At 49.7% G+C, this 19312-nt stretch overlaps 8 protein-coding genes across 8 annotated transcripts; 3 read left to right on the forward strand and 5 right to left on the reverse strand.

Moving 5' to 3' along the window:
• Positions 1 to 16: 16 nt before the first annotated feature.
• Positions 17 to 1165, reverse strand: NECHADRAFT_105652 (uncharacterized protein). Its single transcript, XM_003041814.1, has 2 exons — positions 202 to 1165; positions 17 to 171 (listed from the first exon to the last, which is right to left on the reverse strand). Exons 1-2 carry the CDS (start codon positions 1018 to 1020, stop codon positions 112 to 114), a joined length of 879 nt encoding a protein of 292 aa, XP_003041860.1. The 5' UTR covers positions 1021 to 1165; the 3' UTR covers positions 17 to 111.
• A 943-nt stretch (positions 1166 to 2108) lies between these two features.
• Positions 2109 to 3803, forward strand: NECHADRAFT_53115 (uncharacterized protein; the record flags this gene model as incomplete). The annotated part of the gene is made up of 2 exons (XM_003041757.1): positions 2109 to 2922; positions 3022 to 3803. Coding segments are annotated over 2 exons (1596 nt in total), but the record flags the coding sequence as incomplete, so codon positions are not given.
• A 411-nt stretch (positions 3804 to 4214) lies between these two features.
• On the reverse strand, positions 4215 to 4727 carry NECHADRAFT_87271 (uncharacterized protein; the record flags this gene model as incomplete). Its single annotated transcript, XM_003041815.1, has 2 exons — positions 4215 to 4611; positions 4678 to 4727. 2 exons carry the CDS (start codon positions 4725 to 4727, stop codon positions 4215 to 4217), a joined length of 447 nt encoding a protein of 148 aa, XP_003041861.1.
• A 653-nt stretch (positions 4728 to 5380) lies between these two features.
• NECHADRAFT_87272 (uncharacterized protein) lies at positions 5381 to 6520 on the reverse strand (the record flags this gene model as incomplete). The annotated part of the gene is made up of 4 exons (XM_003041816.1): positions 5381 to 5472; positions 5528 to 5769; positions 5819 to 5909; positions 5968 to 6520. 4 exons carry the CDS (start codon positions 6518 to 6520, stop codon positions 5381 to 5383), a joined length of 978 nt encoding a protein of 325 aa, XP_003041862.1.
• Positions 6521 to 6745: 225 nt separating this feature from the next.
• On the reverse strand, positions 6746 to 7830 carry NECHADRAFT_64595 (uncharacterized protein). Its single transcript, XM_003041817.1, has one exon. It carries the CDS (start codon positions 7771 to 7773, stop codon positions 6985 to 6987), a length of 789 nt encoding a protein of 262 aa, XP_003041863.1. The 5' UTR covers positions 7774 to 7830; the 3' UTR covers positions 6746 to 6984.
• Positions 7831 to 8405: 575 nt separating this feature from the next.
• On the reverse strand, positions 8406 to 9836 carry NECHADRAFT_64597 (uncharacterized protein; the record flags this gene model as incomplete). Its single annotated transcript, XM_003041818.1, has 2 exons — positions 8406 to 9530; positions 9578 to 9836. 2 exons carry the CDS (start codon positions 9834 to 9836, stop codon positions 8500 to 8502), a joined length of 1290 nt encoding a protein of 429 aa, XP_003041864.1. The 3' UTR covers positions 8406 to 8499.
• A 453-nt stretch (positions 9837 to 10289) lies between these two features.
• NECHADRAFT_72877 (uncharacterized protein) lies at positions 10290 to 12368 on the forward strand (the record flags this gene model as incomplete). Its single annotated transcript, XM_003041758.1, has 1 exon — positions 10290 to 12368. The coding sequence occupies one exon, from the start codon at positions 10290 to 10292 to the stop codon at positions 12336 to 12338; it is 2049 nt and encodes a 682-aa protein (XP_003041804.1). The 3' UTR covers positions 12339 to 12368.
• A 4377-nt stretch (positions 12369 to 16745) lies between these two features.
• On the forward strand, positions 16746 to 18702 carry NECHADRAFT_87276 (uncharacterized protein; the record flags this gene model as incomplete). Its single annotated transcript, XM_003041759.1, has 7 exons — positions 16746 to 17172; positions 17219 to 17405; positions 17473 to 17767; positions 17832 to 17956; positions 18004 to 18299; positions 18358 to 18459; positions 18509 to 18702. The coding sequence occupies 7 exons, from the start codon at positions 16746 to 16748 to the stop codon at positions 18700 to 18702; spliced, it is 1626 nt and encodes a 541-aa protein (XP_003041805.1).
• Between the last annotated feature and the right edge of the window lie 610 nt (positions 18703 to 19312).

The raw sequence follows: 19312 nt of genomic DNA on the forward strand, positions 1-19312 counted from the left end.
TTCTTTTCCTATTGTTCTCAACCACACTATCAATGAGTGCTTTGCATGTTTTTTTACTCGGTTTTGCCTGAAATTAGATTTACTTCTAATTTCTTTTTCTACTGATACTGCTCAAGCCATGCTCTTTTTCATCAGTGGCTCGGCTAGTGAATCTAATTCATTTACAAAGCCCTGCTTGACAATCTCCGGCACGGCCCCCACCCTCTCCATGGCCTCCAGACTGCGGACCATTCTGGCCGGATTCGTGGTGCCGTTCAAGACTGAGATTCTAGACCCGTCCCGTCCTAACGACAAGACTAGGTTAAAGAGTGCGTCTTCCCTTGACACTCCCACTTTCTCGGCGAACCACCCCACGATGTTGCAGTCTAGAAGCTGGGGATTCCCTGTTAGGACCCAAAATGCCTGATATGTCATTTTGTGATCGACACAGAACGATCTCACGGCAGAGTCGAAGTGGTTGTGATGCCAGAACCTATTTTGCACCATGGATGGTTTGATGGTTGCGTGGCTGTGAATAACTCGTAGCTGCTCAAGGGAGACATTTGAAAGCCCCAGATTCCGGACCTTACTGCCAAATACAGATTCCATTCCGGCCCAGATCTGAAGTGTCTCTTCCAGGGTTGGCATTGGCCCGTGGAGGAGGAGCGAGTCGACGTAACCAACCCCCAACTTAGTGAGGCTCATTTTAAGGCTTTTCTTCACCTTGGTCTCCGGTGAGTCCGTTTCAAGGTAGGGGGACAGGCCAGGCTTGTGACCGGAAGGCGTGGTGAATTTTGTCTGGATGAAGAGGTCACTTCGGCGTAAGCCCAGCCCCCCCTGAGACACGGGAGATAATGCTGAGGCGATCGCTTGGCCGACAGCCTGCTCATGGTAAAACTGAGGCTGGCATGCGCAGTCTAAGGCACGGTAGCCAACTCTCAAAGCTGAGAGGATGAGGGTGGGATCTGTCTTCTCTGCAGTTCCATAGAGGAAAGGGGGAACAAGAGCTTGAGGGGGTTGAAAATGCTCAACGGTAGCCATGGTCAGTGGTTGGATAACTGAAGAAAAGTGAGGCTGTGGGAAATCAACCGGTCAGATACTCTGGACAATGCGTTACACAGTGGCTTACGGCTGGCGCACAACGGCAATGAGGCCCCCCCAGCTTGTTGTCCCTATGAGATGGAGTGGTGGGCAGACAAGACCAGCCCCCAAACACTCAACCGGAAGCATGCATCGTCGATGATCAGGCTCCCGTGTCTGCTAGCAAATCACGCGGGTAGGGAGCATGAGGAAAGATAAGGGTTGCAGGTCGCTACGGAGTACACGCATGATCAACACGTTGCCAAGTACACACACCCCTTTAAAGAAATTATCTCATGAAGCGAAACGATTGATCCAAGCTTTAAAAAGAAAAAGAAAAAAGCAAAGAAGTATCGAAGTATCCAGGGTTCCCCGGTCATCCCTGTTACCGGCCGCGCCGATCAAGGATTCCCGATCGGCTTTCCTAAATCACTATTAGCGCCATTCATTTTGACACCTTAAAAGCTCTGATCAAGCCCTGCCCATGCAGCCACGCAATCACTCACCAGAAAGCTCTGTCTGTATTTACCCTGCTGGAGGTTAATGTGACACTTTCACCCTGCCATGTGAATTCTTGAGATCCTACTCCGTATGGTACCATGAGACGTTATTCATGCCTTGCCCAGGCTTACGCCGCGCTCTTTGCAACCGCGAAGGCTTGATAAGCATGGGCAGGGTATGTGTCGCAACCCCTCCTCGGTTATGTCTTGTGTTTGGTTCTCGTGGTGTGAGTGTAACTCCCTTGCATCCGTGTGAGCAGATTTTGCGAGGTACCCATTGGTACTGTCCGCAGCCTGGTTCTGAGAGTAGAGGCATGGGGTTGCGGTACTGAAGGCCCCCCCCAACATCCACTGGAATTTTCAGTCCCCCAAATTTCTCACTTTTGTGTGTTTAGGCTGAGCTGGACCACCGATTCAACCGCCTGTCACCATGGCCAAGTACAGCGACCACAGACCTCGCGAAAGCGATCAAGACCGCGCCGCCGCCTTGGACCGGTCAGTTTCTTAGCAAGCTGAGTTGCTTGGCTAAACTGACGATTGTTTTGTAGGCTCGAGGGCATCGTCTTTCTGATAGAGGAGATCCGGAAACTCTTTCAGGCGCCTTCCTTGTCCATTGGCGTCCATTATAAAGGATCCACGCTATGGACCAAAGGATTTGGCTATGCGAACCTCGAGACTGAACTGGTGCCTGACTCGAGCACGGTCTACTCTATTGGGTCGTGCACCAAAGGCTTCACTGGGACCGCCCTGAGCCTTCTTGCACAGCGAGGCACTGTTGACTTGGGCGACACCGTCTCCTCCAAAATTCCGGGGCTCGAGACCGTAAACAACCCAAAAGTGGCCGAGAAGATGACCATTCGGGACATGCTCTCTCATTGCGCGGGTCTTTCCTCCATGCCGTTCGAGGTGCTGGGGAGAGACGGACATGTGCTTGCTGAGTATAAAGACATTGTTCACATCTTCAACCACCTGCCACAAGCCGCTCCGTTCAAGTCGGAGTGGACGTACAATAACTGGCTATTTGCACTCGCGGGGACTCTGATCGTGCAAGAGTCCGGGTCCTCGTACGGAAAGTTTATTCAGCGAGAGATTCTGAAGAAGATTGGCATGAAAAGGACATTTACGAGTGCCCCCGTGGATCAAAACCACGCATTGCCCTACCTTGTCTTCGAAGACGAAAACAAAGCCCCAATGCCCGTCAACCTCCCTCACCTGGATGATGGAGTCGCCTTTGACAGCTCAGGGGCTGTCCGGTCTTGTGTTGATGATCTTTTGCTCTGGTCCAGGGCTCTCATGGAGGCTCATCCGTCCCGCTGCCATGACAAGAGCCTCGAAACCCTTCAAGATCCTGGATGTTTCTCTGGTCTCACTGGTCTGTTACCCGATTTTAGAGCGTGGTCAAAGAAGTCACATGGCAGGGACGGTCCCATATGCTGTGACAGACAGCTCAGGGCATCCCTAGCCGCGGCGCAAAAACCACATTTCCCCCTTTCTGGTGGCAGGGATAGGAACCAGCAGTATGCACTTGGCCTGTTCAACCTTCAACTCCCAACGACGGAAATGAACCTAGTTACCAACCCCGATGTCAACAGCCGAGACTACTCCATCGGTAAGGACTCTGGAGCTCCTCGGCCAGTCATTGGCCACACTGGGGAGTTGGGCGGCTTTCTCTCTGCGTATTGGACTTTTCCAGAAGACGATTGTGCCATCGTCGTTCTCACCAACTCGTTTCAGATCAATGGGGATCCGACAAATATCATCGCTCAGCTACTGACGCAAACTGTTTTTAACATGAAGCCCTGGGTTGACTTCATGGAAGTAGCCCAGAACGTCGTTGATAACGCCAAGAGTCGTTGGGATACTGTCGTCGAACAATTGGGATTGCATCGAGTCCCTGGCACATCTCCAAAGTCCCTGGACGCATATGTCGGCCAGTATGAAAACCAAGGTCTGGCCATGAGACTTAACGTATCTCTTTCTGGGGATGAAAGCTACCCCCTTCATCTATGTATCAATGGCTTGGAAGGTCAAGTGTTCGAGCTCTACCACTACCATACGGATTCGTGGACATTTGTGCGTGGAACGCGAGATGAGTGCATCGAGAAAGGCTATGCAATGTACCTGTTGAGCTGGGAATCTTGGATCATCGAGTTTGATGTCCTTGAAAGTGGTCAATTTCTCGAGGTTAAGTGGAGGCTTGACACTGATGAACGTCTGGAGCCACAGGTATTCCTACGTACATAGTAAGTATCCTTTGGAGTATACGCAGACTTGATTTCTCAGGATCACCTCTTTGACATTGCGGTCGTGTCTGACTCTCAGTCAATCATTAGGCTAGAAACAGTTACCTGCCCATCAAGATCGCATAACTTCTATCAACAACTATTCCGATAACAAGATTGCAACACCAAGGAGAGAGATGGCTGGTCAAGGTCTATATACACAATGCGTTTCTTTCTCGCATGGCCGACGTTTTAACACAGGAAAGGGAAAGATCACTGAACAAGAGGTATCAACGATCTTCTGGTTCAGTTCCCATCAAGGGTCGGGCTGCAACTATAATAAAGAACAGATTATCAACACGTCCTAGCACCATGACCCGATGCTAACACAGTGGAGAAGTATCAACCGTTCCTCCCCCTTCGATTCAAAAACTCAGATTCGAGCGTGATTGATGACAGGATAAGTACCCATCATTTCCGTCGTCGGCCCCCTGGGCCAAGGTCTAGGTTCAGGCCTAGGCTGAGTCTCAGGATCAGGATCAGGCTCAGGCTCATAAGCCCCCGAACGGCCCTGTTCCATCTTCCTCTTGTTCCAATAGAGCCATGGTTTGTCACTCGGGTCGTCCATATTGGGCTTCCAGTCGAGCCATGGCCGAGAGGGGTCGCTTGATGCTTCCATCTCAGCTTGTAGCCAGTCCTTCCATGGTTGAACCTTGGGCGGCTCGGTCACAGCAGCAGCGATGTCAACCTGTGCTTTCTGTGGGATCGTGACAAGCCCGGTCTCACGTGGACTTTCACTACCTTTCCGTCCAAATCCAATGACGAGAGTGCTATTTCGTATCAGTGAGCACAGTGAACTACATGTCATGACATTGGCATGAAAGGAAGAAGCTGACCTGAGAGCAACAACTACTAAGCTTACAAAGAGTAAGTAAGTGGAAAACATCGTGAAGAGTAAGAACGTCGAGTCACAACTACTCTGCTTCCACAAATAAAGTTTTGAATAGCTTCAAAGGGTTGCCAATGAGACGGGGAAGTCAAAGGTATCCCTCTTCCAACCTAGCTCTTTTATGTGTGGAACCCCCACCATTGTCAGTCTTTCGAGGCTCTTTTGCCGGAAAGTCTCGGATCGACATGACTTCTTTTCATCTTGTTTAATAAATCGAGCCCATTGGCATAATGCTACCTTCACGTTTCTCGGCTTAACGGCGCTCAACGAGCGGCTTGGACCGAGCCTGATTCCGTTTTGCTCCAATTAGAAGTATAGAAATGACAAGCAATGATAGGCTATTGATCTTTTCTCTTCTCTCTGGCTTCGAGCAAACCGACCACTTAGAGTTGCGGGTTCAATGCCCAGAGCATACAGGTACTTCTTGTACCCCTCGTCCCACGCCAAGAATACCATTTTAGTGCTGCTGCATCATTTTATGCAGATTGTGCTTTTTGTGATTACGACCTTGGCACATGCATGATGCACAAGCCACACCGGCCAGCGCTTGTCTTACACAGCTAACAGATGATCACTTCATCATTGAATCCAGAGCCTGCTTTCCCCCACCCTCTTGTTTACAGTATAGCCAAGCCTGACAAGATAATGGCTCACCCGAAAACGTAGGCACGGAATTCCACACTCTCCCTCACACAACCGGCGAGAGCCTCGTTCTCGTCAAAGAAGGACGTGTGTGGAGAGACTGAACGTCAATGTCAGCTCATACTGACGGGTGACTTCGGTGTGGGAGCACTTACATTCTGCCACGTCAGGATCATTGAGGCTCTGCGAGTCCATGATTTTGAAGATCCAAGCCTCGTCTGGTGTTTGTTGGTCAATGAAATACCACTTTTGGGAAGCCGTGTTTCTAAAAACCATGATCTCGGTGACGGTGTGGGGATAAACCAGATCGCACGGGATAAAGTCAGACTTGGCCGTTCTGTAGTCGCAAAGAACAAAGGGATGCTGCTTTACCGGGCCCCGGATCGGACGCCATACACTGCGTGGGCGGTCAGCAATATGTAAGAGTGGAGAGGAGAGGGACTGACTTGATGATTCGAAACCGGTTCTCCAGAACTCTCTCAGCCTCGGCCTTGAAATCGAGTTTGATTTGCCCGATGGTCGCTTTATGAGTCTGATCTTCTTCCTGTCAGGCTCCAGGCGTGAGAGCGTTACCCGCAGGAAGCTTCTAGCTTACCAACATGAGCCACTCGGCTTGGAGGAGCGAAGTTCTCGCCCTGAGGTGCATCTGTGCTTCCGTCCAAAATGTTGCTTCTACGGAGCTGGAAATGAGTTAGCGGTTCAGCTTCATTCGTTGTCATCAGGGCACCAACAGTGTGATCAAACACAATTACTCTCACATCTCCTCCAAGCTGGCTCTTAAGGAGCTCTGTGATCTCGGGGTAAACATCTTGTACGACCTTGTGGCCATCCTGCCACTGGTCAAAAGTCGAAGGATTCTTGATCAGCTGGAACCCATGGACATCGAGGTTGAAAAGGGCCTCATAGCCCCTAATATTGTGGAGGGGAACGCAACATTGCTTGGAGACGACGTTGGTGTTTGGAGCATCCGTCTTGGTGAATGGTACGTTGGAGTAGTATGGCTTCTCTGTCTTGTACTTGGGATGTGAATCGTCCAAGAACTCAAGATTTGCCTCACGCTTTGGCAGGATAGCTTGCTCCAATGGGTCCGCCGCAGCTTGAATGGGCCGTCCAAGCCACGACGTGAACCAAGACGTCAGGGATGCCATGGAAATTCAAACAAGAATGGGCTCAAGTCGAGGAATAGCTCAGTACAAGATGGCAGCTTATTTGATCTAAAACTATCTCGAAGAATGTGAAATCCGCAGGATTTATGTATTCAAAAATGCCTTACTAAGCCAGATATTCGTATTTCTGGGCATCCTTTAGATCAGATTTCTCGTGCCATCTAGAAGTCGTGACTCTCCACATTACGGACGAGGAAACCGAGCAAGTAGATCCTGAAGTAATACTCTTATCCTATTATTCCATTTTATTCATTCAGGAACCGGTTTACGTTTCTATCATGTTGCACATGTAACCGCCTTGGGCCAAAAACGGTTTGAGGTTGACATTGGCCAGTGATACCCTGTATGGAGAGAATCAGTTGTCCAGGCATCTTCCGGTATAAAACTGTTCAGCTATACCTCTAGAGGAACATTCATTTCTCTAATACCATTCAACATCGCCAAGGTCATGAGGTCTCTCCCACCAACCTCACACAGGCAACTGCAACCACTGCCGCGGCCACACCCAATATCAACATTTGCAGCCCTTCAAAAAGACACCCTCGAACGCTCAATTCTTGGCTCTTCAGAATCCAGCTCTTTCCAAATCCAAACCCAAACAATACAACCAAGCAGAGCCCGATACTCCATTGCAAACCCAACCCTACTGTACTGGCAAAGAAGTAGGGGAAGAGTGGAATGGTGCCTCCAACAGCGTAACCGAGGGAGATTGAAAGTCCAGAGATAATGGGTGATGAAAAGTAGCATGCTGATGAAGATGATGTATCTTCTCGGTACGATTGCAACCGTAGGGCAGCACGTTCAAGGCCTGTCGACTCCTCTTGGAGAGTGCTAAGGATCGAAATGATGGCAGAATGGGGCAGACCTAAGGGCTCGAGATGTAGTCGTACAAGCTCCTCGGCCCTTGACTGGGATTTTTCGCTAGGCTCTGAAATATCATCGCTTTCCCTGTTTGATTCGTAGCTGAGGATGCCTCTCATTTCCTCATCATCGACCGAGTCGGATTGACGACAAGTCTGGGAGGGAACCTCATCTCGAGCTGCCAGGTAACCGCCAATTCCCATGCTAATGCTGCCCGCACATAGTTCGGCTAGGCCTCCAGAGATGACTGTGTCTGTCTTGCCGAGGGAACTGAGCCCTGCCGTCAGGGCAAAGGGTACGGTCAGTCCATCTGAGAAGCCTAGTGTGAAGTCGGAGAGAAATCGCTTGGATGCTGGGCTCTGAGAAAACTTCATGATGTGAAAGAAATGTAGAATAATGGGGGCTAGTTGAAAGATTCAATGACTGCAGCGTGAGTTGACAAGTTGTGGCTCGTGAAAGACGAGAACAGCAGCGGGCAAATAGGTGCTAAAGCCAATAAACAAAAACCGGCATCAATTACATTTCAACCTTCCTTCCTCGGCCAAACCGTCCATGTCGATCTCTCGGTGACAAACTGGGATAGTGTTGCATTCTCTCGGCATTATCCTGCCGGATATCGTGGCTTGTGATGATCTACAAAAGTTCTAGGAAGCACATGGTGAAAACTCGCGTTCCTACAGGGTGGTTCAGGCCAGCAACGGCCGCCCCACAGGTGCTGACCAACCTACGTTGTCTTATTCGCTTGCCCCTGGCTCGATGCTAGTCTTAGCGGCGCAGGGTTCACGATGCCGCTTAAGCCGGAGATCAAGATCCTGGCTTTGGAGATGGTTCAAGCTTGGCGATCTGACAGCAGCTTGGCGTTGAGCCAAAATCTTGAACGTCAAGCGATGGGATCTAGTGGTGGTATTGTGTGCTGTTCGGCTTCAATATCGTCATGTGTTTATAACTACGATCTATCCGTTGGTGGCTTTTTGCAGCGTCATTAAGAAGAACAACCAGTACAGAATCAAAAGGAAATAAACATTCTGTCATTACGATCTTGTAATTATTTTCATTAAGACTAGGTCGAGATAGTCTATCTGCAAGCTTCAAACACCGGTTTACTTGGACTTGGGAGCCTCGTAGCCCTTAGGGGGGCTCAATCCATCCGGCACCTCAATGCTATCCTTGTAGTAAGTAGGAGAATGGCTCTTGTGCCACTCCTTGCGAATAGGCTCAAAAACCATGCGTCCGGAGAAGCTGTGCTCAAGATCCAAGTTGGGAGCGGGATACTGATGGTTGCCACCAGCAGTGTTGAAAGGGCCAGCGTAAGAGACGTTGTAGAACATCCTGTCAAGCTTGTGAGACTTCCATTTGCGGAGCTTGTCGCCAGTCTTGCGGGCCACCAGCTGGAAGACGTTGGCGCCGACGTCCCATCGACCAAGTGTGGGGAGGTTCCAGTTGGCTTGGACGGTAGAGATTTCAGAGTAGTGGTTGTAGAAGTTGTTGTCAGTGGTGCCAACGAGATGCTTGGGAACAGCATCACCGACGAGGACACCAAGGATGTGATTCTGGTTGGCATAAGTCTCGTTCTCATCCCAGGTGATCAAGACAAGAGTGTTGTCCATAAAGTGCTTGTCCTCCAGGAGAGGCTCCAGGAACTTGCGGCACCAGTTACCAGCCACAGTAACAGAGGTATCGTGTCCATCAGAAGTCATGTTTGGGGTGATGAACATCCACTGAGGCAGCTTGTTCTCCTTAAGATCCTTGTGGAACAGGGATCGCGAGGTATCAACCAGAGACACGTTCTTGATCTGCGACAGACGCTTCTCAGAGAAAGCAATGCTGTCATGAAGAACGGCAGGGTTGTGCTTGCGCACATAATCATTGGCACCGTTCTTGTGGTTCACCCAAGAGAAGCCCTCGAAGCCAGAGTAGGGCATGTCCTCCTGGTACAGACCCCAAGAGATGCCGCGGTGCTCAAGCAAGTCAATGACGGTAGAGACATTGCGAGGGTTGCGGTTGAAGTCATCGTTCTGCATGCCAAAGTAGTCACCAGCGATGGCCGCCATGTAGTTGGGCTCAGAAGGATGAGTGACACCAAAGTAGTTGGAGAGGGTGACGCCCTTGGATCTGAACCAGGCAAAGTTGGCTGTCTTTGTTAGATTTCCTCGACGTACAGGGGGACGGAAAACTCACGATCTCCAAAGGCCTTGTCATAGTTCTCGTTCTCGAAGTAGATGATGGCAATGCGATCAAATGCCTTGCCACGGACCTTGCTAGTCGGGCTGCTGGTCTTTGCAGTCGCAGCGGCGGCCGCAACTTCAGCAGTACCAGTAGCCGTGTACTTGGTCTCCCATCCTGACTTGTCGCCGTGAGGCTTGTCAGGAGGAGAGTAAGGAGAGTGACCAAGTGCTAGGCCAGCGACGGCCAGAAGGGTGGCGGTTTGAAATAGCATCGTGAGCGTGACAAGTGAGATTGGCGTGGCTGACCTTCAACTCAACTCCAAGACGTGAACTTGATATCATATCTATATGATCTCCGTTTGTATGGCTACCATCAAATGCACGTTGCCACGGATAATGTGCCGAACGGAGCTCGCCCGTCTCCACCGTCGGTCAACGTAACATGTTTGGTGCTGAGCGACATTTCAATCCCCAGAGCTGTTTCCAGGATCAAAAAGTTCCAATGGAACAGAAACGCTAAGCACGTGGTATCGAGGACAAGATAGAGACGCGTGGTGCTTGCGTGCCGTCGTATCCGACTTGACGTCAGTTTGGCCACCCCTGTCACCTCCACTTCGCAAGCATATCAGGGTGGAGATGATTGTTTAGCTGGCTTGTGAGAGGCGCCCTTCTTCTCTGGACTGGAAAAGGAGAATGGACATTGTATTGCAGACATCGACTCAACAATGGCTGGAGAGTTGGATGCAGAGAGGGCGCCGTGGGTCAGGCAAGATGGCTGTAACGCTGACAACACCTGGTTTCTGCAAGACAACCAGGAGAAACCCGACGACCCGATTTACAAAGAGACTCAGGCAGCTTGGCTTCAGAGACTCTTGCTTTCCGTTTTCTGCATCTTCTCCCTTTTCGTTCTAGCAGCCGTCACCCTCAGCCAATCTATTACATCCTCGCCAGCCCATAATGACGACCACTCAGAGGCTTCCCATGAGACTACAATGTCACCATCACCATCAGTCATCCAGCACCATGAAGACCCCCCTTCTGTGCCTCAGCTTCGGGATCCCAATGAATACATCCTCTCACCCTCATGGGACTTTGACGCCCATCCAAAAATCCGAGAGTATTTCTGGACTATCACGACAGCCACCCTCAACCCAGATGGCGTCTACCGCCCAATGTTTCTCATCAACAACCAGTTCCCTGGTCCTATGGTTGAGTGTAACGAAGGAGATACCATTGTTGTGCATATCATGAATAAAGCACCCAATGCAACCGCCATACACTTTCACGGCATGTTCCAAAACGGCACCAATAACATGGACGGGACTGTTGGCATTACACAATGCCCAATTGCACCCAACTCAAGCTTTACGTATCAGTTCGACGTCAAGGGCCAGCATGGAACATATTGGTATCATGCTCACCACAGTGCTCAGGCCTCTGATGGTCTGCTAGGGCCCATGGTTGTTCACTCCCGACAAGAGCGAAAGCTACAAGAGCTGGAGTATGCAACCGACAGAGTTGTCATGGTGCAGGATCACTATCACAACCTGACTTCAGAGCTTCTCATGGATTATCTCGCTCCTGATCAGGAGAATGATGAGCCTGTACCTGACAACGCGTTGATCAACGGTCGCGGTGTCCGTGACTGCTCAGATTTTCCGGGTTGGCCGTGTGATACCACGAACGTGTCAACGCCGAAGATTGATCTCGAAGCTGGAAAGCGTCACAGGTTGCGCATCATCAACGTTGGGGCATTTGCCGAGTTTCAGATTCAGTTTGATGAGCATCCGTTCTACATCACCGAGGTCGACGGGACAGATGTTCATCCAGAGCCTTTTCATCGCGTCAACGTCCTCCCAGCTCAACGATACAGCGTGGTGCTAGAAACGAACGTTACTTCATCGAGTTACTCATTTTGGATGCGAGCGCGAATGGTAACACACTGTTTTAAGAGAGAAAATCAGCGCCTTCAACCTGAACTAAGGGCTACAATACGTTACACGTCACCAGACTCAGACACTCCATCGAAAGAACCAACAAGCAAAGAATGGTCAGAAGCCATCGAGGTTATATGTCGGGATCTCAACACCACTGCCCTTCGTCCCGTCGACTCAATATCCCCGCCCCGAGCAGATGACTTTATAGTCTTGCGAGCAAATTTTGAAATCGGCGACTGGCGACTGGCTCGTGGTTTCTTCAATGATTCCACATGGCATGGCAATGCTACGCATCCATCACTGCACCGCTACCTTGATACGAACGTGAAAGGGATTCCTAAGCTCAGCGCAGTTAGTGTCAACGAACAAGTCTTTGATCGCAAGAAGGAACTGGTTCTTGAAACCACAGGGATCCGCACCATTGATATCTCCATCAATAACTTTGATGATGGCGCCCACCCTTTCCATCTCCATGGTCACAAGTTCTTTGTCCTACTGCAAGGAAACAGCGGATATCCTCCAAACTCCACTGAACTTCCCAAATATCTCGAGGAGCATAACCTGCTCGAGAACCCCTTGCGTCGAGATACCATCACAGTGGAAGGCTATGCATGGGCCATCATCCGGGTGGTACTTGACAACCCAGGAATGTGGGCGTTTCATTGTCACAACACATGGCATGCTGAGTCGGGCATGGTGATGCAATTTCTTGTGAGGTCAGATGTCATGGGCGAATGGGAAGTCGCTCCAGAACATGGAGAGATGTGCGGGAGAAAGGGGGTGGCCACAGGGATGAGGCCAGATGATAGCATTTGGTTTGGTCAGTTTAGCAAGTAGAATAGAACAAGCTTTGAGTTGTGATTTATTATCTAAATCTATCCATACTGAAACCCTGAAATACTACACATTAGTCGAACGGATAATGGTTTGGCTGTTGAATGTCTGAGAGTGAAGATTCAAATGTCCCATCGACGTTGGGTTTGACGAGGCTCTCATTGAGCTCCGAGTGCGTCAAGATGGCAAGCCAGCCCGGTCTTGGCTGATTCGGGGAGGGGAGGTGGCTGGGGCTGAGCAGCGTCTCGTTGTGAGACGGCAATTCCGGTACTGGACGCCACCACATAGAACGAAGGCTTTCCGGTCGTCTCCCCGAGTGATTTACCGAAAAAGGATTTACTTGCATCTCAGCTGCCTGCAAGGGAGCTCTGAGTTGAGGTATTCAGCTGATATTGACTAGCTTGTAACTGAGGCTGCTTATGCGAACACCCTATGATGGTCTTTACCTTGATCTCAATTGGCTACTGATCCAATATCACCTAGCTGTGGCTTTTTGACACATCAGAAGCGGGGTCTACACCATTTGCAACGTTTATTCATATCCAACGATATCATAGCCTGGTTCCTGGCTTTCACCAATTTTCGGCGCCATGCATAAGCGGTCAAGTAATTTGTAAATGCTTGAAGAGAACTACCACAGCCTGCCTAGATTCAATGCATCTGCGCCACCACAAATGAGACTATTCCTGATGTTCAAATCAACCGAGTTCTGCGTCAGAATCTGGAACACATGCTCTCGGTATGCAGTATCCCTGTCATTGCAGAAGGTGATGATGAGCCTGCTATCGCGCTCACGTGTGGAGATATGGATGGCCATCGAGTCACGACGGCGGCAAGTTTGTAAGTAAGGTATCTCGATGTTGGATAAATAGTCAGCTAATAGGTACAGCTATTGTTTCGAGTTCTTACTGCAGGCCCTGGATCATTTTGAGTCCCAACAAGACACATGCAAGCCTGGACAACCGCGGTGCTACACCTGCACGATGACGAACCGAATCTTGAAAGTGTGTAAAGGCCATTTGAAATGGCTGTTTGGTACCGAGTACAGAGATCTATCCAGTAATCCATCCTCTCCCCATTGCTGGGTTAGCGGCAAGGAAATTCGCAAGTGGGACCAGAACCCATACCTCCCCCCCAGGTCCCTTGTGGATGTTCCCTTTCAAATCATCAAAGCTGGGGACTTTTTCAAACGACACCAAGAATGGCAAGTCCCACCACAGGTCGGCGCGGCCGTCCGCGCCTGGATCAAGGAGCTTGACAAGACAAACAAGCTTGGTCAATATGCCTTTCCGCGGTATAGTAAAGAGCCTACGGACAGCTTTTACTTTACCGACCACGTCTTCATCTGGCGTGCCATCAAGGCTGCTGAATGCATGGGCTTGAAAACAACGCTCAATGTGCCCATCCAACCCGAAGTCGGAGAGTCTGATAGAAATCAGTCTGTGAAGAACGGCAAAATGAGGAACTACTCTTCTCCCCAGGTTCAGGATCAGATCCTCAAGCGATTCACAACCGAGAACCCAGTATCCAAGAAACGAATGATTGCCTTATCCAGGAGCCCGGCTCACAACCGGTTTCTGCTGCGGACCAAAGACTCTGGACTGTTTGATGCCATGGATATCGGGCTGTTTGATAAGCCTGGTGCACCAAAGGGACAAGACTACTGGCAAAATAAGGTTGATGTGTGGAAGAATCTTGTCGACTGCCAATCCTACCATGAAGATAACGATGATACAACCTGGGATGAGCCACTGCGGTTTGCCATATCATTCATCATGTCGCAGGTTGGGAAGCGCACGAATCAACGACCAGCAGGAGAAATGGGAGCGCATGCCATGTCAGTACTGCTCCAAAGCACATGGCCCAATGGAATCTTCGCTGGTCAATTCGATGCCAACAAAGAACCTATCCTCTATGATGATCAGATCATGCGGGATACCTACTGGTCTATCTCTTTTGAGATTCCGTACCTTCTCTGGAGGTTTTCTCCGCCCGTGTTCATGAGCTATAGTGAGCCTTGGACGGAAGAGAGAGATGAAGTCAAGATCGACGACACAACTCCCGCCTCAGGACTTGACGTTGAAGTTCGGCAGTTTCTCAAAGAAATGGAGAAGTGGCAACTAGGGGCAAAAGGCCCAACGACCTCGACGATTTACCCCACGAGACACAGCTTCTCGCTCAACAACGGCATCGGCAGGAGCAACATTGTGGAGCTCTCGGACGAGTGGCTTTATAATGAACCTGATTTCTTTGATCATGTCTCTACGAGTCGCGACAGCCTAGACAATCCCTCAACGTATGGAGAGCTTACTGCAAGCTCGTCTGACATCAGTCCATATTGTCTACAGCGAATCGCAGTGGTGGATGTGCCTAGGAGAAATGATGCAGCAAAGAGATCGCTGAGCGTAGACCATCTAATTCGAGTTTTCAACACAACATCTGAGCTCAAATACTTCATGCAACAGAGAAGATCCCCGAGCGAAGCAAAAAAGAGGTTCTGCGCTTTGTTTGGCTCAAACCGAAAGGCAAACAAGGCCTATCACCAGACCCCTTCAGAACGAGCGGCAATGAAGGCGTTCTCCGAAAGACACATCGCGTACGGCAAATTCTTTTGTGAGGAGACTGCAGCAGAACTAAAAAAATGGACAACTGAGCTTCATCTATCATGTTATTCATTTGGCCAGAAAAAAGCAAGCAGCAGTCCACTCGTCGACTTCCTGAGACTGAATGGAGGAAGGAGTTCCAGGAGACTCACCAGAGTACCCATGGGCTTTCGATTTGATGGAGACTTCTTGGATCGGTACTGGACCTGCCATTTTCTGGAATGCAATCCTCAGATGACAAGCATTTTCGATATAAATGATGAAGTCAAAGCATTACTTCTTCCAAGGGGCCTTGGGATGAGATACGAGATGAAGGAATCCTGGCAGCAGCGCCGAGTCTTGGAGCTTCTCTTGTTTGACAGGATCATGCACCGGATGCAGCAGTACACAGATGGTGTCCTGACAGAGGTAAGACTCAATGTTTGGAAAAAGCCTGTTGGGAGCGACATCATGGCCGAAGGCAGCAACTCGTATGATTATGACGATGACCACGAGTTCGGGGCACCCAGTGGGAGGGCTCAAGAGTATCAACGGATGCTGCAAACAGTCGAACAGGATCTCCGTTAGAATTTGGCAACGATCGAGCTATGGCTGAATAGGGAGAAGGAACGCCGCGAGAGACCACGGTGGAGTTTCAACGACGAGAGCAGATATCGTGACGTCATCTCAAAGCTGCTTGTTAGCAACCAGTATCGCGTTCAGGAGCTCGATCGCAGCCGTGTCGACATCTCCGACTTGAATGAGCTTATTCGCAACGAACTTGAGCAACGACAAGCCGACGACATCAAGCGATTCACTTACGTGACGGTGGTATTTCTACCTCTGGGATTTGCCACAGGGGTTTTCAGTATGAGCGAAGCGCCGGCTAGTCGAACGCTCATCAGCATGATTCTCACTGCTGCTCTCGCTCTGGTTACCACTGTCCTGTTTCTGAAACGCACAGAGCCGTTGGAGAGATTCTACAACTGGGGATCAAGGGTTGTCGATCGTTCACTTCGAGGTCGTAAATATGAGCCAGGCATAGACATGGTATAGGAAGCTTTCTAACGCTAAGGGGACAGCATCAAATCAGTGATTATCGGGACTTTCGTCCGATGAGTTTGAACTCACATTGCCCTCGTCTATGGAGTGGCTGCTGGCTTTCTGACTGATGATGCCTGGAGAAGAGATTTACTAGATCTGGGGGCATTATTAGAGCGAGCAGAGCAAAATTCTAGGAGTGCATTGGAATATTTCTTTTTCTCTCTTCTAGTTGAGTAACTTGAGTGACTGGTTCATGTCGCGAATGAGCCCTGTCTTGCCAAACCCATTTGCAAGAAAGAAAAAAAGGAAAGAACGAGCGACGAGACCTTTCTTATGGCATCTTAACATTAATAAAACCTTCATATCCGCTTCTGAGCAACGCTCTCGTGCCCACTCTTATGCATGGTGGCTAATACAGTAAGAGACGGGAATTCCGCTCGTGCAGACGGGGAGCGGGCCGGAGATGGCAGATGCGACACCTTGGGCCAACCAAAGCTCGGGAATTATCACATCAATGCGTCAATGGCTTCATCGAAGTTTCCCCCGGGCGGTTATCACACTCCACCACCAAACAAGACAGGGCATGGGTCTCGGCTGCTCCCAATACCATTCCCTGATTCGACCTTGTCGGGATCGTATGGGTCAAGATGTTTCCCCTCCCTAGGAGATTTGTTGCGAGCAGGGAAAATCTGAGACATGAGGGGGATATTCACATGCGAGTATAAGTACCAAGGAATCCCCGATCATTTCTCTAGATTTACGTTCTCCTTACAAGCCAGTCAAAATGACCTTGCTGATGGATCTTCTGGATCCTTTCAAGTCCTACTGTGTTGTCTTTTTGGTTGGCGTCCTTCTCCATGTTGTATTCTTCTGTCGTGGAGAATGGGATATCTATACGAACAAGATTGTTGTCGCTTGGGTTGGGACCTTGGCAGCTTCGACGTTTCTGATTGCAGAGAGCGCCGAGTATGAATCCGACTCTCATTCGGAGGCATTCACGATCGCCTTGAAACATTGTTCTACACTCGCGGCCGGCACCATATGCAGTATTCTCATTTACCGAGCTGCGTTTCATCGACTCAATGTCTTTCCTGGCCCGTTCAAAGCTCGACTCTCGAACCTCTATGTTACGGCCTTGGGACTAAAGAAGAGGCACCTCTACAAAGAGGTCCAGGAGCTGCACAGGAAATACGGAGATATAGTTAGAATTGGTTTGTTGCCAAGTCTTCTCGTAGACTCACAATCTGACATTAATAGGACCTTCGGAGATTTCCATCAACAGTTCCGAGGCACTTCATGCTCTCCACTCCAACAACACCCCATGTATCAAAGGCCCTTGGTACAACATCATCTACCCGATGGTTTCACTCTTAGCCGATAGGAATAAGAAAAGCCATACAGAAAGGCGCAAAACCTGGGACAAGGCATTTAATGCCAAGGGCAAGTATCTCGTGGTCCGGCTGGAGAATGATTCTAACCATGCTCCTAGCTCTTCGAGACTATGAAACCAGAGTGGTGCAATATGTAGGACTCCTCCTCCACCAACTCGAGAAGATGGAGGGCCAGCCATTCAACGCAAAGCTTTGGATTCACTATTACACCTTCGACATCATGGGAGACCTTGCTTTTGGGCAGAGCTTTGGCATGCTGAGAGATGGCTTGAAGCATTACTACATGAAACTTGGCGATGAGAATATGTCACTTATTGGAGCTTTCTCTCGTCTCATCTGGCTCTTCCCTCTCTTCAAGGCCATCCCTGGTGTTAACTATACCCATCTCAAGTTTCAGCGGTGGCTGAGGGAGCAGGTCGATCGCAGGAGGAAGGCAAGTGAGTTTAGGCTTGTAAGCTACTTGGACTAACGATTTGTAGAACGAGCCACCTGTGTCGGATGTGTTTTCTTGGATCTTGGAGGACTATGAGTCGAAAGACCAACCAACAAAGCAAGACTTTTTGAACCTGCACGGAGACGCCCACTTGATTGTCGTGGCTGGAAGGTAAGTCACTCAGCCAGCATTACTGCAGATACGCTGACCATGATAAGTGACACTACGGCCGTGACGACTACCTCCTTGTTTTACGAACTTTCTCAGCGCCTAGACATTTGCTCTCAACTTCAAGAAGAAATCGATGAGTACAAAAAAGAGCACAAGAAGTCTGACTATGCCTCTCTTTCGCACCTTAAGCTTCTTCAGGCATGCATCGACGAGACCCTTCGCTTGCACCCGGTGGTTCCATCAGGTCTTCAACGCATGACGCCGCCGGAGGGTTTGCAAATTGGCGATACCTTTATCCCAGGAGATACAATTGTACAGGTCCCAAGTTATACACTACAACGAGGTAAGCGAGCCTAATGCTTATTAGTACAAGGGGATCCTGGCTCAATGTTCGTCGTTAGATGAGAGGGTATTTTTGCGGCCGAACGAATTCCTACCTGAAAGATGGACCTCGCAACCAGATTTGGTCAAGGATGCATCCGCATTTGCTCCCTTCTCTATGGGTGTGTTACAAATTTCCACTAATCACTCGATTTTGGTATTTTCTAACAGTCCAAGGCCGTAACTCTTGCGTAGGAAAGCAGCTCGGATTGATGGAGATACGCTACGTTACCACCGAGATCTTGTCCCGATACGACATCCAGTTCGCACCAGGGAATGATCCAAAGGCGTATCTGGAAAACAAGATGGATGTCTTCACGGCGGCTGTGCCAGATTTGAATCTGGTCTTCACTCCAAGGATTTGACGGTGGAACTTGTATTTCACGATGTAGCAAGTATACGAACAGTGCTGGTCTCATGGTCGGGTTTTTGTCTGACAGCCGGAGGCCTGTATCTACCCGATAGTCATTACTGACAAATATTACCTGATGGCATGTGTGAGTGAAACGACGGTCATGAAACAGAAATGGAGACTCAATTTATTAAGCCCCCTCCTCTAACCTTGAGTCATACTGAGATCAGGGGCTTGGGACGACCTTCATGGCTCGGCCGTCGGTGAAAGAGCTTCACACCATTCAAAAGTCTGCCCTCGATTGACAATATGAGTAGTAAATACAGCATAGACTCCCACATACGACCATACCTACCGGAGAACTCGGGATCCCGTCCGCTCTCCCCTAGATAAACCGGTAAGGGGCGGATTAGTAGTTGAGTCGGTGACGATCAGCGAATCCCCGCTGTTGTATGTTTTTTTGGCGTTTTTGAAACTTCTTTTTGGGCCATGCTCATAATCGACGAGGAGACAAGTAACAGGGAAAATCCTGGCTGGTGGTGAGCCGAGGCACAGGGTTGCTAATTACCCCTCCACCTAGAGCAAAACATGGCTCTCGCACAAAACAATGCCAAGTGCCTATC

This window comes from Fusarium vanettenii, assembly GCF_000151355.1.
Source record: "Fusarium vanettenii 77-13-4 chromosome 12 genomic scaffold NECHAsca_41_chr12_2_0, whole genome shotgun sequence".
Lineage (NCBI taxonomy): Eukaryota > Fungi > Ascomycota > Sordariomycetes > Hypocreales > Nectriaceae > Fusarium > Fusarium vanettenii.

Bases quoted from the DNA above. Each gene is read 5' to 3' on its own strand.
- NECHADRAFT_105652 (XM_003041814.1), bottom strand. From the start codon at position 1,020: ATGGCTACCGTTGAGCATTTTCAACCCCCTCAAGCTCTTGTTCCCCCT. The intron at 172-201 runs GTGGGGGCCGTG...ATTGTCAAGCAG, and splicing joins GTCTGGAGGCCATGGAGAGG to GGCTTTGTAAATGAATTAGA.
- NECHADRAFT_64595 (XM_003041817.1), bottom strand. From the start codon at position 7,773: ATGAAGTTTTCTCAGAGCCCAGCATCCAAGCGATTTCTCTCCGACTTC.